The sequence below is a fragment of the Phodopus roborovskii genome, unplaced genomic scaffold (genome assembly GCF_943737965.1).
Source record: "Phodopus roborovskii unplaced genomic scaffold, PHOROB, whole genome shotgun sequence".
Taxonomy (NCBI): domain Eukaryota; kingdom Metazoa; phylum Chordata; class Mammalia; order Rodentia; family Cricetidae; genus Phodopus; species Phodopus roborovskii.
Genome location: NW_026126645.1, coordinates 8,921,205 through 8,938,853, shown reverse-complemented (window position 1 = coordinate 8,938,853; position 17,649 = coordinate 8,921,205). Strand labels below are relative to the sequence as shown.

Sequence of the window (17,649 nt, the reverse complement as noted above, 5' to 3'; positions counted from 1 at the left end):
ATTTTCTTGTGCACAGGCGGCATCCTGGTGCCGATAACTTAAGATTCTTACAGACACATACTTCAGTTTGCATGCCTTCATGAAAGTACTGCTCCATTTAGTCGGGTTCCAGTCTGTCCTTGTTCCTGTGAAGATTAACTTTTCCTTGCAAGGAAGAAAAGTCAGGATCTCATTCACTTAGTTTTTACATCTGAAAAGGACTTTTATTTTTAAAAGAATACTAAAATAAGATGTAAGTGACATGGGTATATATCCACGAGTATGGCAAGTTACCAGGAATATCAATTATAATGGACATATGTATCATAAATAAATGGAAAATCAAGGTGAAATATTTCCTATTAATTTATTCCAACCCTGACCTAACCCTCACACTTGCATTAGAAATATCCTCATAATGTCCCAGAAAGAATTTATCATCAGATATGTTTTTTTCTTCCATCAAAGCCCCTTAAAGACTGATTAAGACATCTCAGCAGTAGCGTCTTATACCCTGGCTAGTGCACCATTGTGTGCTAACCTAAGACGCGTCTTACACCCTGGCTAGTGCACCATTGTGTGCTAACCTAAGACAAAGTTTTAAATTGTTTCTCTTGAGCCCTTGAAGGTCTGACTCCCTAAATCCTCTAAACTTTCACTGAAAGCAGTCACATGCTTGTAAATTTAGAGAAAGGTGATGGATGATCAGGGTGAGTGGGAGTGCACAAAGTTGGTTCTTAGAGAGAAGAATGGATGCTCTGATCTGCCCAAGCGGACTTTGTGGGCCTGGCGTGCTGGACTGCCTGTAACGCTTCTCTTGGCCACCCTGGGGTGTTGAGCAGTATCAGAATTTTGAAACCATCCCTGATTTAAAAAAAAAAAAAAAAAAAAAAGTCCTCCTCTCCCTTGCAAAGGCAAAGTCTTTCTTTGTAGCATAGGTTGACTTTGAACTTGCTCTACCTCCCATGTACTGGGATTGCAAGCATGGGCTACTGTATGCCTGGCTGATTAAAAAAAAAAAAGCCTTTCAAGTTTTTCCTCATATTGCTACTAGTAAATATATTTATTTTGTTGTTGGAATTATCTGAACAAGAATTATTTTATCATCCTTAAAAATAGATTATTATTGTTATTATTAGTATTTACTTTAATTGCTTTGAAGCAGAGCCTTGCTTGTAGGTCGTCCTCAAACTCAGATTCTTCCTGCATTAACCTGAGTACTGGTATATAGGCATGGACTACTATTCCTAGCTATTAATTATACTTTGAATTTTCTAGAGCAGTGTTAGGTTCAGAGAAAAGTTGATTAGAAAGTGGAGATAGTTTCTGTCTGAATTTGTTTTGGACTGCTCTGATAAAATACCACAGCTAAGGTAGTGTACAGAAGATTATTGTGAAGGCCAAGATGTCCAAGATCAAGGGGCTTTACATGTCTGGCGAGGGGCTTCTTGATCTATTATAACATTCTTTTTTTTTAATGTGAGTAATAAATATTTACTATAACATAAATATAAAGGGAACTTCCCAGTCTACATTATTATTATTATTGCTATTGTTATTATTGTTATTGCACTAAAGAATCAAAGAGAATGTACCAAACATTGTTCCAAAAATAATAAAAATAAAATAGAGGGAGCCATTATAGGTTTAAAGAAATCTCGCTCTAGGGAAAGGTCCAGAGACCTACAAGGATGACCCCCAACTAACAATCTGAGCAATAGTGGAGAGGCTACCTTAAATGCCCTTCCCCGATAATGAGATTGATGATTACCTCATATGCCATCCTAGTGCCCTCATCCAGTAGCTGATGGAAGCAGAAGCAGACACCCACAGCTAAACACTGACCTGAACTCCTGGAATTCAGTTGCAGAGAGGGAGAAGTGATGAGCAAAGGAGTCAAGACCAGGCTGGAGAAACCCACAGAAACAGCTGACCTGAACAAGGGGGAGCTCATGGACTCCAGACTGATAGCTGGAAAACCAGCATAAGATCGACCCAGACCTCCTGAATGTGGGTTTCAGTTAGGAGGTCTGGGAAGTCTATAGTACCTCTGATAATGGAACCAGGATGTATCTGTGAAGGAACGGACTTTGGGAACACATTCCCCATGGAAGGATACTCCCATAGCCCAGAGACATGGGGGAGGGCCTAGGCCTCACCCTCCCTGGGGTGGGATGGATGGGGGTGACTGTGGGGGGCATGGGAGGATGGGAGGGAGAGAGAACTGGGATTGATATGTAAAATAAGAAAAAAGTAACAAAATTTAAGCTTAAACCTTAACAAACAGACGAAGAAATGGTGAAGGGGAAACACATTCAGAAAATAGAGATGGGTCAGAAATCAGGAAACCATGTTAAAATATCGGTTTAGCATGGCGTACAAAACCCTTTAGGATGGGAAGGGACAACAACCCAGAAAACCAAAAAATAAAAACCAAGCACAAAATGTTTCTCCCCCTCTTGCCAGTGTGTATACATCTCACATATTTACATGGTTTCCATCTCACCCCAAATTTGGAAAATTTCTCTCCAGGGCTCCCCCAGCATTCCGAGAGGCTGGAAAGAGAGCAGGGGAAAGCGGTAGGGAATCAGGCAGAAGATTCTTGGGGAGATGGTTTATTTCTACAGCTGGTTAAAAAAAATAGTTCCAACTTTTCCAAGTTTCATTCATTAAGGCCAGGAGGGGCAAGGCCCGGCTGGGGTGGTGGCCCCTTCCCACTCGGGGGTGTGTGGGAGTGAAGACCCTCTCCGATAGTCCAGGAACCAAGACGAGGGCTTGGGTAAAGCGAAATGAAAATAAACACTCAAAAATATTTTTTGTTAGTTTTTTTGTTTTGTGTTCTTGGAGGAAGGAGGAGAGGGTAAGAGAAAGGGAAAATAAATTAGGCTAGATTAAAGCTTTGGCTATTTCCTGCTTGTATACATAGATGCAGCCTATTATAACATTCTATACATGTCTGGTGAGGGTTTCTTGATCTGTTATAACATTCTGAATGATTATAGATCAAGACATGGAAGTTGTGATCTTAAACCCTTTTAGAACATGCGTTCAACCATCCACAGAGTCAGAGCTGCCACAACCCAGACATCCCATTAAGCCCTGTGTCTCTACAGAGTATGTACATTTGGGAGCCATTCCTACTCTGTAGGACCCTATCCCTGTATACCCACAGATTTTCCAACCATCAACATTTCTCCTAGGGTGAGGCATTTGTTATTATTACTAAACCTACTACGTCCAAGGGCTTTTTTTTTTTTTTTTTTTTTTTTTTTTTTTTATCACCTAGAGATCTTCGTTTGTGTTAGTTTATTCTTGGTATAAATTCTAATAAGTATTTATAAAATGTTTTCTTCTGAGATGGTCTGTATAGCCTGGCTGTCCTGAAACTTGCTAGGTAGATAGGATTTGAACGTATAGAGATCTTCCTGCCATTGCTCCCACAGTGCAGGGGTTAAAGATATGTGCCACCCAACCCAGCATATAACTTTTAAAATTTTAAACAAGGCCAGCAAGATGCCTCATTGGGTGAATGTGGTAATATTTTGTTTGTGATCTAACAAAGCTTGCCTGATGATCAGAGTGTGGAGCTAAGCCACTAGTGGCCATAGAGGCCAGGCACGTACTGGAGGCAGGTGGTTCTCTATAAGTTCAAGGCCACCCTGAGCTACACAAGATTGATCTGGTCTCATAGAGAAATGGAGGAGCCAGATGGTTGTGGCTCACACCTTTAATCCCAGTAGTTGGTAGTCACAGGCCTTTAATCCCAGCAGTAAGGAGGTAGAGGCAGGAAGGGATATGGCTGGGTGGAGAAAGGAAAATAAGGCAGGAGGAGACAGGAGCACAGGACATTCAGTCTGAGGGTTCATGGAGATGGGATCTTGCCCACTTTGGGCTGAGGATTCAGCAGAGGTAAAGGGTCTCTCTAGTGGCTGCCCCTTTACTTCTCTGATCTTTCAGCATTTACCCTGATATCTGACTCCAGGTTTTTATTATTAAGACCAATTAGAATTCAAGCACCAGGTGAAAGTGCTGCCACCCAGCCTGATGACCTGACTTCCATCACCTAACCCACGTGGTGGAGGAGAGACCTGACGTCAGTCCCAAGTTTACATTCGTACACGCACAAGTAAATGTGATTAAAACACAACAACACAACAGCAAAAAAGCTGTATGCTTACCACAAACGATAATAGTATGGACAGAACAGAAGAAGCTCACAAAAGTAAAAATTCACCCAAAATCCCAGCACCCACACATCTCTATGAAATTCTTTTAACTCTATATTTAAAATTGACTAGATTAATAAGGAATTATTAATCTACAGAGTCTTGTGTAGTGCAGGCTGTCTTTTCCCTGCCTGATGCCTCTGTTCTTGTCTCTCACACTAGTACCTGTTCCTATACCTTGTAGAGGAATGTAATATTTGTGTTTCCTACAAATGTACCAGGGGCAGCTCTGTTACATACTTGGCACATGCCAATTTTTTTTTTTTTGTGGTTGCTAATAATTCTGTTTGTGTACCATCCATGATTTACCTTTTAGACATTTAAGAAGCTTTAATCGTTTGTTGACTATGTACAGTTCTTCAAAGTATAAACTCACTATGCATGCCATATGCTGACTTGTCTGATATTTTCTTTAAGATACATTCCTAGAAGTGTAAATGTTAAGTTAAAAGTTATGTAAACTTCTGTATATTTTTGGTCAGTTTTGCTCCAAAGCCCTTAAAAAGACTATAATGATTTGTATAACCAGAGAGAGTATGCTTTTTTTTTCCCCCTAGGCTTTTGAAACCCAGTATTGCTATCCTTTTAATCACCTTTAAAAATCTCTTCTTTTAAGTGAACAGTCACTACTTCTATTTGTGTTTTGGTCATCTTGGCAATAAATTTGAGTCTAGGGGAGGAAGGAAGAAGTAGAATATTTTATGAATTGAAATAGGTACTGAAATGATCTTCGCATGGTGCAAAGATTTTAATATTGTGGGGCGTTTTTGTTTGTTTTGTTTTTGTTTTTTCAAGACAGGGTTTCTCTGTATTGCTTTGGAGCCTTTCCTGGAACTAGCTCTGTAGACCAGGCTGGCTTCAAACTCATACAGATCTACCTGCCTCTGCCTCTGAATGCAGGGATTAAAGGTGTGTGCCACCAACGCCCAGCTTTAATATTGTTTTTTAAAGGAGCAAACCCACTAGAATTTGATTAGGGAGCTTGCTTAAAAGCAGTTTATATTTTTTTTTAGAGCATCGTTGTTGGAGGATTTCCCACAAACATTTGAGACTTACTTCCAGTGATTTCAACAGAGGGACAGTCACCTAAGCATGTTCAAAAGAGATGGACAGTGGCTGGGTTTTGCAGGCCTGAGAAGCCAGGCTGTTTACTTTTTATATTCGTATTTAGAATTGCCAGTACATCCTAGGAACTGTCCTGTAATAATCGGGCCTTTTCTGTTAAGACTTGCCACCACTTGTTAGACTTATTTCTTCCCTTCCCTTCCCTTCCCTTCCCTTCCCTTCCCTTCCCTTCCCTTCCCTTCCCTTCCCTTCCCTTCCCTTCCCTTCCCTTCCCTTCCCTTCCCTTCCCTTTTCTTTCCTTTTTACTTCTTTGCCTTTCTTTTTTTGTTTTGTTTTTCAAGACAGGGTTTCTCTGTGTAGCTTTGGAGCCTGTCCTGGAATTAGCTCTTGTAGACCAGGCTGAACTCGAACTCACAGAGATCCCCCTGCCTCTGCTTCCCAAGTGCTGGGACTAAAGGAGTATGCCTCCGATGCCCAGCTCATTTCTTTATTGTAGAATGTTTAGAACATTTGAGAAGCCCTTGAGCTTCTAAAGTAATCTGAGGAGTAGAGTAGTTGATAGTGATGATACATTTTTGTCTGTAGCCCCCAGACAGTTACTTCTGTTGGGCAACAGTCTGCGTATCCTTAATGAGACCTGAAAGCATCTAGCTCTGTCACTAAAGTGCAAATGGGGTTGGACGTGTCACAAAGATGTGGTATTTTTGTGGTAGTATTAGTAAACTCCTTTAAGGCTTGTGAAGATACATTTATTACTCTTTCATGCCAAAGTGAGGTTACCTTTTTCTTTTTTGTCTTCATAGCTCTGTTTGCAGGTTCAATGATACTTTTAAAATTAGTTGCTACAGATGATTCTAACTCGGTAATATTATTTGAGCCTAAACAGTGAAGAAAAACACTTGATCTTGTAGAGGATCAAAACATCTTTAAAAATTGTAGCTGAGCATGAGCACAGAACAGTTTAGATCAGTGGTTTTCAAACTTCCTTATGCTGCCACCCTTCAATACAGTTTCTCATGTTGTGGTGATTTCCCCCCCCCCCACCATAAAATTATCTCACGGCTACTTCATAACTCTAATTTTGCTACTGCTATGAATCATGATGTAAATATCTGTGTTTTCTGAAAATCTAAGCGACCCCTGTGATAGGGTCATTTGACCCCCAAAGGGGTCTTGCCCATAGGTTGAAAATTGCTGGTTTAGATCATCATGCTGAAGTGCAGCAAGAAACCTCCTGGGAAGATACAGAGTTGTGAAAAGGAACCTCTGACAGTATACGCAGACTGGGGTTTCGAATGTGGGAGCCCGGCCTCCAGGAGAGGTGAAGGGTTGGCAACACTTGGTATTTGCACTGTAGGGAAGTCCAGACAATAGCCTAGGGATGTTGTTTTGTCACTTTAGGCTGTCATGTTAGAGAGTTGCTTTAATCAGGCCTAATACTCAACTTGATATGAGAATTGATCCAGTGTGAGATTTCTTGATTGCCTTGTCTCATCAGTTCTAGCCAGTTATGTCTGGCAGTTTGCTATTTGCTGTAGTTACTGGGCTAGGATCTTGTGAACACTTGAGAGTTTGAGTGATGTTATGCTTCATAGAGTGAATGAGAATTTTGTTTTTTAAATTTCCAAAGTTAACCAATATGCTTACAGAGTAATAAATAAATGATTAAGGGAGATAGAATGTGGTTTGTTCTTTGCAAGTTCTATTTAAATGGCAAAGAGATGTGACTTTGACGTGGTATGAATGTGTTACATTCAAATGGGCATGCAGACTGCATTTGAGTGTAGATTATTTTAAAATGACTGGATTAAATAGACTTGAAGTTAAGTTACAGGGCATTTATTCTGTGCTTGAAGAAGAGTTGGCACCCAGTCGCTCTGTGAGAAACAGGAATGGCTTCCATACCCTAACCAGGAGGAGTCAGGAGTGGAAAGAAAGCTCTGTCCTTTTGTTTAGTCTGCTGGGGATAACACTCGGGCAGCCTGCTGGATAAGCACTTTACCTACTGTGAGTTACACCCTAGCCATCAGAAGAGGGATTATAAAGAGGGTCTTAGTTAAAGCTCTTCTTCCCTGCTCCCTGTCTGCCTATCTGTTTCATTTTGATGGAAGAAATGAGAAGATCAGGTTTGAGTACTAACTGTGATTTTTAGTGGTTTGGTTATTCTACTAAAATTGCCCATCTGCTGTTTCCTCATTTACAAAAAGGACTTTTACAGGGGCTGGAGAGATGGTTCAGTGGTTAGGAGCACATTTGCTGTTGCCAAGGACTTAGACTCTGTTTCATTAATTTCAGCTCTAGTAGACCTGGCACTTTCCAGCTTCCTTGGGCACCAGCACCCACGTGCACACTCACACCTTCTCCATAAACACAAGCACATACACACATAAACAAATTCTAAATATCAAAGACATAATATTTATAATTTTGTAGACCCTTACAAAGATTGAACAAAAGCAATTTGTAAAGAGTTGGCACAGGGTTACTTTTCTTGGTCCTCCTTCCCAGCTGAGGTGTGGGGCCTGGAAGTCAGCTTATGCAAGCTGTCCTCACAAGTGTGTACTCCATACCCTGCTGCTTTAGGGTTGCATCAGGATGAAGATTTTGATTCTGTGTGCAGTTCCTCTTTGGAATCAGGTGAGCCAAGTATGTGGACATAGTGGTCTTCAGGGTCTCTTGTTGGTTTTTTAGCTAGGAAAGGAGGTTGCCTGCTGTGTGACTGATGGAGGAAGAGATCATAGTTGGTTGTCACTGTCCCCCCACTCCCCTTGGCTGACAGTGGACGGCACTTTTGTAGCTTACAATTAGTAGTTAAGCAAAACATTTACTACATTTTAGAAATACCCGTTGTGTCAGTCACTGAATTTAATGTGATTAGAAATTGATGCTTGACTAGTAAACCTTGGAATTGTATCAAATCATATTCCCATCTTAGTTCCCCTCTAACAAACTAAAACTCAGCAAAAGTAAGAACACTAGTTTTATTTATTTATTTATTTATTTATTTATTTTTTTATTTTCATGATATTTAAAGACAGAGTCTATGTATCCCTGGCTGGCCTAGAACTTGCCATGTGTACCAGGGTGGCTGCCAATTTACATCCCAGATGATAAGTGCTGGGATTAAAGTTTGGTGTGCCACCAAGCTTTGTGTGTGTGTGTGTGTGTGTGTGTGTGTGTGTGTGTGTGTAACTAAGTTGTGGCTTTCCTTAGCACCCAGGAGACCTTGGGCAGTTGATGCAGATGTACACCTTCTTCAGGACAGTAACTGCTCTGCATGTTTCCCCGCTCCCATCCTGCCCCGCTGTAAATGGAGGAAAGGCTGAAAGTGTAGACAAGCAAAAGGAAAGAATACCAAGTTATCCCATTTTCTCAGAGAAAGCCATTAATGACATTTTCTTATGTGTAGTTTTAGATTATTTTCTCTTCATATATTCTTATGATTGGGGTAAAAATAAATAGCTCATTCTTTCAGTAAGTGGCTTTGTTCAGTCAGCAATGTGTTTGTGTATGTATGGTACTGCAGAGTGAGACCCTCTCTCAGAAAACAAAACAAAACAGCAAGAGCCCCTCTCCCCACACCCCTTCCCCAACCCCCTCTGTTGTATTCATCTTTTTCTGTGGAACATTTTTCTTTATGAACATCATTGTGCCTTAGAATATGCCTTATTCCCATTGAGATACAATGAGGTACATATAAATAAAGAAGTCACTCAACTGGAACACTTTGTTTGCAAAGGTTTCTATTGACTCCAGGAAGTTCCAGCAGAGCCCAAGTTGTTATTCAAGCAGATGGATAGTCAGACTGCCACCTTCACCTTCTATGCGGTGGGTTTTCCTGGCAGCTGCTGCTGTGTCTGCAGTCAGATTGATACCTGGCGATACTGCCAGTGTGTTGGTGGTGATCCGGTAGGATCCTGATGTCTACAGATATACATTAAAAAATAAAAGGAAGAAAATGGCTATCTCTGAGCCTGGGGGCACAGGGGATAATAATACCTGTGTGAATTAGTGAACTAGCCAGAGGATTGGCCCTGTTCATGGATCATTCACTTCACTTTCCATATTTGGTTGAGCTGCCAAATGGGGCAGTCTTAGTCCTTAAACACTGGAAAGCAGCCTGTGTTGTTTTGTGTATTGTGTTTAACAATTTTTCAACTGCCTCTTCATAGCATACTATTTGAGGGGTCTCTGTTTTGAAGAGGAAAGGGTGTGCATGTGTGTGTCTGTCTACCTTTAAAAGAGCTAAGGAGGCCCAGGTGCAGGTGGGAAGAGATGAGCCTGTAGTCTTACCTAGGGTGGTCAGTTAGTCAGGGAAGCAGCCACAGATGGAGGTCAAACAGGCCCGGGCTTATGACTCTCTTCCTCCAACCAAGTGATTGAGAAAGGAAGGCTGTTCTACCTCCAAGCCCTGATTTCTGAATGTGGAAGGGGGAAAATAGGAAATGAGGTCTGACTCAGAGTGTGTAGCTTAGAAGTGTCAGTGTCTTGGAAGGTGAGAGCCAGACTTAGAGCTCGGGGACCCAGGCTTGATCAGGAAGTCAGCATCCCCACCATCAGCAGAGAGCAGGGAGTCACCTAGCTGAAGGCAAGTAATATGGTGGGAGAGGGGAAGAAAGAAGGGAATGGGAGGAGTCAAAGTGTGTGTGGAGAAGAGACACACCCAGAATCCTTCCTTTCTTCCTAAAAAAGAATGACTGTTTGTAGTTCTGGTTCAGTTTTGTGAAATAAACACATATATGTGTACATTTAAAATTCAAACTCCCTGCAGAGGTGATGCTCTTTAAAATGGAGGCATGGCCAACTAAGTGTTTATTGGCAGTGTCGGAGGAGCAAGTGTGGACGATCAGGGAAGCTTCCTAGGGGAGTAGATCCTGTGTCCTGGGGTTTCAGTTGCTTTCCTGCAGCATCCCAGAACTTTGCAGACATGCTCGCTGAACCTTCCTTCTGACACATGTGCTGGATGGTGGAGGTGTTAAGGGACAGTTGTGAGGTTTACAAAACCACCCACCTAGTGGTTCACAGCAAGTGAAGTCCCTGTAAGTCATGCCAGCTAGAACACTTCACAACTGTGACTGTGTAGCCCAGAAGCCCTGGACTGGACTGGCAGAATATCTTAGAATAAGTCACATTTGAGAGCATGTAGTTGTAACCTGTTTTCATGTACAGGAAGCATTTGTGGCGGACACACACACCACACACACACACACACACACACACACACACACACACACACACACACACACACGACCCTAAAGAATGAATAAGGTTTTACAGCTTCTGTTTCCTGCCTGTCGTTTTCTTTATTGCTTCTTTGTCTTGTTTCTCTGAAATGTGTAGAGTGCTTGTGTGTAACGCAAACAGCTGTTTAGAAGGTTGAAGGTGAAACTGGTTTTAGGCATTCTTGTCCTAACACATGCTTGTCCTTCTTTGTCCATAGGTGTACTACCCAAATTTGGGGTGGATGTGCATTGATGCCACCGATCCAGAGAAGGGCAACTGGCTGCGCTATGTGAACTGGGCTTGCTCTGGTGAAGAGCAGAATTTATTTCCGCTGGAAATCAACAGAGCCATTTACTATAAAACCTTAAAGGTAACAGTGTTGGTGTTCAGTCTACTCCTGGCTGCTCTGCGTGCATTCTCTAAATGCAGTCTAGTTGTGACTGACAAGAACAACTTTGCAGACCTGGAATGGGTAGTGTTTGGGGTGGTTCATCCATGAACCCAAGGCTCTTGTTAAATACATGGCTGGTGAGGCCTTACATGGGCTGTCTGCAGATTTATCCCACTGTGAGTACCATCGTGGTGTGTGTTAACAGGAAACACACAGTGTTCAGTGTGCATGAAGCTTTGGATTAGCTTTCCCTTTCCTTCGATTGTATTCAGGATAGAATTGGGGATATATTTTTCTCCTGCTAAATATTTCTTGGAGACATTAGCTGCTGATATTAAGAGGACGGCCATTCCCAGAGCTGGTGATGAGGGTTCCCATTGCACTTGGGGTCTTTATACTACTAGGATGCTTTTCGTGTTAGCACATTTCTGTCTCCCTCTCTTGTTTTCACAGGTCACGTTTCTGTAGCAGCAGAGTGACATTCCATGCATGGAATGTTCTAGAATGGAATCTTGGGGCTGGAGAGATAGATGGTGGTTGTTTCTTTTGGAATAAATACCTCTGTCCAAGTTGCTGTAACAAACAATTTAGCTCTTCATTCACTTGGTCCCATTGTATATATCACAGACTGGGGGACATGTCTATAGAAATTTTGTTTCTTTTTAAAGTCTTTACAGAGTTGGAAACTCTTGAGTGTTTCAGACAGTGTCCTGCATTTTTAGGTGTGCACGTAGCATAAGGCCTTCTGCAATTTGTGTTAGCCTATGGCTGTTAAATTTTCCTTCATTGTATTGTCGCAGCATTGCCACATAACTGGACTGCATGTGACATGTTTATATCTAATCCTGGCTTCCAGGTCCTGCAAGATTTGGAGTTTGTTTTTTGTTTTTGTTTTTGTTTTCATAGCTAGGCTGTTGAAAACCTTGTTTTTATTTCTTTTTGCTGAGTTGTAGTTACAGGCTATTCTAGTAGCCCTGCTGCCTGGTTCCAAGTTCTACTGAGGATTCATACTGTTTCTCAAATACATCTCAAGCAGGAGACACATCTGGTTCTGTTGGCAAGGTAGAATCCTGGTGGAGACAAAGTGGCTGTGAGACAGGCAGTGTAAACTAATGATGGAGGCAGCTGTGTAGGGTAAACTAAGGATGCAGGTAACTGTCTAGGTTGAGTGCTCCTTATTTACAGTGTTTAGTGTCTGAGTGTTTTGTATTTTGAACACCTGCATACACTTAGTTTTTGGGGATGTCTACATCTAAACACAGAATTCATGTATGTCTCAGACACACCTGAGACAAGCAGACAGACAGGGGCGCTGTTGGTCCTGCTTTTGATTGTGGGGGTCATGTCACCACTCAAAAGGTTTACATTTTGGAGCATTTCAGGTTTCAGGTTTTATATTGGGAGTAGATATCTAACTCATAAAGCTAATTCATACAGTTGCTGTAAAAAGCAGATGAGCCTACATTAGTGGATCAGTGTAGAGGATTAATAACTATTCCAATTGTGAACTAATGATGGGCACTGGCAGGGTTTAAGTTCTGATCTCTGTACGCCTGCCGGCCTGCCCTCTGGTAATTGTTCAGGTATGCCTGTGGCCTTTTGGGCCCCTCAGTAGTGATCACCTGTGTTCTCCAGAAGTCAGTATTGTATTCTCTGACACAGGCTTTGTAAATGAATTGTTGTGAGAAATCTTGAAAATGCTAAGGATTACAGAAAACAACTAAAAATACCATCTTTCTCTTTTGTAAGAGAAGTGTCTGTTAGTATGTGTAGCTCCATAGTATAGTGACGTCTCAGTTACTGACAGTGTTGAAAGTTGGTCAGTACTGAACAAACCAGGCTTTCTTTCAATCCTTCCTATCTATCAACATTTAAATTATTTTTTAATTTGATTTGCAGTACACCAATTCTAGGTTGTGTTTTGCAATAAAGAATAATTTGAATGGACATGAGTGCCCTTCTATATAAGGGACTTGTACTTATTCCTACCCTCTCCATCTATTGGTGTTGGGGATCAAACCCAGGGCACTGAGCTTTATTTACCCTGGCCCTGTGCAGATATTTAATTCCTCTCCTCCTGACATGCAGTTAGCTCTGCTGATGCCCACAGATCAGTGAAAAGGGAAACAGGAGCTAGGAACAGGGTTTCTTGTTCTTGGAAGCTGAGTGTCTCGTGGTGGCTTCTAGCCTGTGTTCTGATCATGCTGTTGACTGAAGACTATGGTAAGCATACATTTGTCCTCACTCTTTCCCCTTTAATTTAAAAATTTACTTTTATATTTTCTAGAATCCTAATCATTTCAAATAGTGTTTATAATACTATTTTGTGAGTGTGTGGCATAAAAGAGAAATGAACTAAAATTTACATGCTCTAAAAAAACAATTTAATTCTGAAAAGCAAACAAAACAGATTAGTTTATCAGAGTGCCAAAAGGCATTTAGCTCATTAATAGATTGTTAAATTAGGGTTTTTAGTTAAATTTAGTTGGTGCTAGAAGGGATATGAGATATTGGTTCAAAAACAATAAAGTGGCAGATTTTAGCTATTTTGGAGGAACAAAGTAAACAGTGGCTTTTTTTTTTTTTTAAATTTAAACAGCTTGAATATTTTGAAGTTGTGGGAATTCTGTAGACAGTGGAAACAACATCATGCTCATTATCTAAACTGAAAGCTTGTGAAAGTAAGGAACCATAAACTGACATCTCTGATGGAATTTCCTTTTTAAAACAAAAATGCACTGAGTGGTACACACACCTTTAATGCCAGTGTTTGGGAGGTAGAGGCAGGCGGATCTCTCAGGTCAGCCTGGTCTACCTAGAGAGTCCCAGGCTAGCCCAGGCTACATAGTAAGACCATGTCCCAAAAAAGCCAAACAAAGAACAAACAAAAACCTTAGGACCAAACTTTTACATAGCCACAGTACACATCAGGGAGCCAGCATCTAGGCAGGATTGTATTAGCTGATCTGTCCACTCAGCCAAGATTGTAGCACTCATGTGCTTGTAGGAAAAGAATTTTTGGCTCACATCTGTCTCCTAGAATTGGTGAATTAGTCAGGGTTCTCTAGACTCATAGAATTTATAGAATGAATCTCTCTCTTCTGCTTTCTCTCTCCCTCTCTCTCTCTCTCTCTCTCTCACACACACACACACACACACACACACACACACACTCACACACATCATCGGCATGACTTAAAGGCTGCAGTTCAACAATGGCTAGCTGTGATTGTAAAGTTCAAGAATATAGTAGTTGCTTAGTCCTACTTAGTCCTGGGTGTCTCAGTTGTTTTTCTGTATATGCTGGAATCCCAAAGTAGGCTCTAATGCAGTGAAGGAATGGATGGGCTGGCAAGTCGAGGGCAGGCAGGCAGGCAGGCAGGCAGAAAGAAGGTGTGGCTCAGATTAAAAGTGTGTCTTTCCACCTCCAGATCTGGATTAAAGGAGTGTGTGTTCCAGCCTTAAGAGTGGGTTCAAAAGTGTGTCCTCCATATCTGGATTATAGTTCATTCCAGATAGAGTCAAGTTGACAACTAAGACTAGCCATCACACTTGGACAGTCCTTTGCTCTTTGATAACGTTTTGGTGCTGAGGAGATTCAATTTGGGCTTCTCATTAGATCCCACTTATGACTTCTCTCTCCATGCATTATAAAGATCTTCCTCCCTTTGTGACTGATAGCTGTTTGTGGGGAGAGGATTTTGACAGGAGGCAAATGTTCTGAAACTTCTCAGACTTTCACCTATTTCCCTTAGGTTCACTGGGAGTTTGGTCTGGATCAATCTGTGTTGATGATTGTGATACGGATTATTATAATTCCCTCTTTCCCACTGGTTCAACATTCCCTTTTATTTGCCTTTCTTCGATCATCTGTGTCATCAGTGTCAGCGTTCAGATAGGCTTTTACTTTAACTTTCCGAACAGATGAGTCCCTAAGATTGAATGAAAACTATGTCACCTCCCCAGTTTTGTTTTGAACTCAATTTTTTTTTTTTTTTTTTTACTCCAAACGACTCTTCAATGTGTTTCAGGTATAGTTGTATGATGGTGTAAGGAGTGGCTGTGAAAAATTTAATGTTTTAGGAGCATAATGCCTGGGAAGTATTCGTAGGCATTTCTGTAACTAGAAATGTATACTTTTGATATGTCTTCACAGGCCTGAGCTGGTTGGTGACTGCTTTGAGGATGCTAAGTGCAGCTCTGCCTGAGCTCAGCACTTCTGTAATTATAAATAGCGGTTGTGTGCATGGATAAAGGTGCAGAGCGTTCCTGCTTAACGTGTGCTTGGAATTAGAAACTATGCTTCTGACTCTTTCCCATGCCATTTGCTTCTTAATGGACCTTTAAATTTCTCATCCACTCGAGTTCCATGGGCAGAATGGTCCCGTGTTTTATTTTCTCTCTTGCGAGGGTGGAATGAGGCTTGTAGCAAGCTCTAAGAATCTGGTGATGGAGGCTGAGCACTAGTCCCAGATCAGCACTCCTGTGAGTCTCTGTGACAAACTGCCAGGTCCTCTTGCGTGCCCTGAGTGTCCTGCCTGGGCCCTGTCAGCCAAGGAGTTTTCTGCTAGCCCGGGCCACAGCTCCACCTCCTGTCCGGGCGCGCGCCCCTGGGCCCGCCTCCTTCCTGCGCGCTCGCTGGCCCCGCCTCCTCCCTGCGCGTCCGCGGCGGCGGCGCCTTCCCGACAGCTGTTTGCGGTCGGCGCGCCGCTGCTGCCCGTCGCCGCGCCGCCCCCGCCAACAACCGCCTCTCTGATTGGCTCGCACCTTGTCTCGTCTCTTCTGTAGCCAATCGCGCCTGGCGAGGAGCTCCTGGTCTGGTACAATGGGGAAGACAACCCCGAGATAGCAGCTGCGATTGAGGAAGAGCGAGCCAGCGCCCGGAGCAAGCGGAGCTCTCCGAAGAGCCGCAGAGGTAGGAATCTCCGCCGCCGCTGGGCCCGGGCCGCACCCGCGCGGGCGTAAGGGTTGAAGGCCGGGCGTTGCCCGTGGCGCCGCGGTGACCTTTTCCGGGCTCGGCCCGCCGTCCCCGCCCGGCCCGCTGCTGAATCACGGCGATCTCGGCGCGCTCGGGCTGTTTGCGAACTTGCGCCGGAGCGACCGCGCGGCGGGAAGTGCGCGTGCGGCCCCCGAGTGCGGGCCCGGCCCTGCTCCCGGAATCGGGCCGGTCGCGCCGCGAGGGAGGGCCGCCCGCGCCTTCCGGCTCCGCTGACAGCGCAGGACGCGGCGGAGGAGGGAGAGGGGAAGGGAGAGCCGGACCTGGGAGAGACAAAGGTGGGGTGTACCGGGGGCCGAGGGTGCTGGGCTGCCGCACCGGGTGCATTGGGCTTTGTGGAAGTTAAGGGGGCTTGCCGTGCCGTCAGTTTTACAGTTCTGTGTAGACGATGTTTTGAACAGAAGGTAGAATGTAGTCACACTTATAAAAGGGAGGGGATAATTTGTGGGTAGGAAAATAGTTTGGATGGCTATATCATATTTCCAGCTGGCATGCAGATACGTCGCTGGAATATTTTTACGAAAAACTTTAACGCGAATTTGGGAATCTCTTACTGAGCCTATTTTGAAAACAGGCCAAGGCACGATACAGTCGTTTTTATTAAAACAAGGACATTGGGCTTTTGGGGTTTTTTGTTTGTTCGTTTTGTTTTGTTTTTTGCTTTTTCCTTAGATCTTAGTAAAAAAAAAAAATAATAATCTGAACAAGCCCGTTCTTTTCACGGAACATTGCAAAGTATGTTGTGGGAGTGAGGCTATAAATAAAAGCATAAACGTGGTTTTGGAAAACTCTCAAGCAATATTTGATGAGCTCATTGTGACTTTTCAATTCCATATTCTTTGTATTTCACAGCAAAGTAAAATAGGCTCGCCCAAGGATGGCCAGTGGGTCGCTTGCTGACTACATTTCTCTATTTATTGATGGTGATTTACTTGCTGCTTTAGTTCATTAAATACTTTGATTCTGGGTCAGATGATGAGAGTCTAGAAAATTCCAGCTCTCCCCCAAGTGTTTTAACTGTGTATTGAGATTTCATTGGGCCAAGGCTTAACATTTTGTTTACACTCCCAATATTTGACTTGTTTCTCTACTTAACTGTACATTTTGTTTGTAAACAAGAACCATGTTACCAGCCTTCCTAGATAAGCTACGACTTGTGGAGTTCAAAAATTAGGGGACCTGGAAACTTTCTTACTGTGGCATTAAATTCTGACATTTAATCAGATCTGTAACTTTGGCATTCTCACTTTGCTTTGTGGTAAACTTTGGTAGTACTCAGAACCTGTTTTATTATTTTGTTTCTTTAGTTATTATTCTATTCAGTTACTTCAGTGTGGAGGAAAAACCTGAAACTAAACCTTGTTTTATTAGGGGTACACAGACTTAGACGTTTCATGGCTAGATCGCTGGTTTTTATATTATTTGGTAATCAGTATTTCTTACCGCCCCATTATTATTCTCATAAAGAGTCTGGACAGAAGACGGCTTTGCTTAAAAGACTTGCATGAAGCTCATGCTTAGAACATATAGCCACTCCGTTTTGGGCAGCTTGCTTCAGGAGGCGGCTTCTGTTGGCTGTCCTTGACCTAAGGAGAGTTTAGTGAATCAAACCTTTCTTAACTATGCTGTGAAGTCTGACTTAGCAGCCAGGAAGACGTGAAGGCAGAACTTTTTGTTAACTCAGTGTGACTTTAGGCATTTAAATAATAGCTTCTTTGGCAGTAGTGTCAGAGAGAATCAGAGTAAATTGATTCAGAGGCAGTGTTGCT

General features: G+C 42.6%; 1 protein-coding gene across 4 annotated transcripts in view; it reads left to right on the top strand.

Annotated features, from left to right (window-relative positions):
• Prdm2 (PR/SET domain 2) overlaps positions 1 to 17,649 on the top strand; it is a 101,089-nt gene that overhangs the window by 34,233 nt on the left and 49,207 nt on the right. For 3 of the 4 annotated variants that reach the window (XM_051173620.1, XM_051173618.1, XM_051173619.1), the window contains 2 exons: positions 10,711 to 10,863; positions 15,673 to 15,799. In XM_051173620.1, coding sequence (XP_051029577.1) covers positions 10,711 to 10,863; positions 15,673 to 15,799 — 280 coding nt within the window. Of the gene's footprint in view, positions 1 to 10,710; positions 10,864 to 15,672; positions 15,800 to 16,046; positions 16,159 to 17,649 lie in introns of those variants that run through there. The other variant, XM_051173621.1, reaches the window with a different exon arrangement.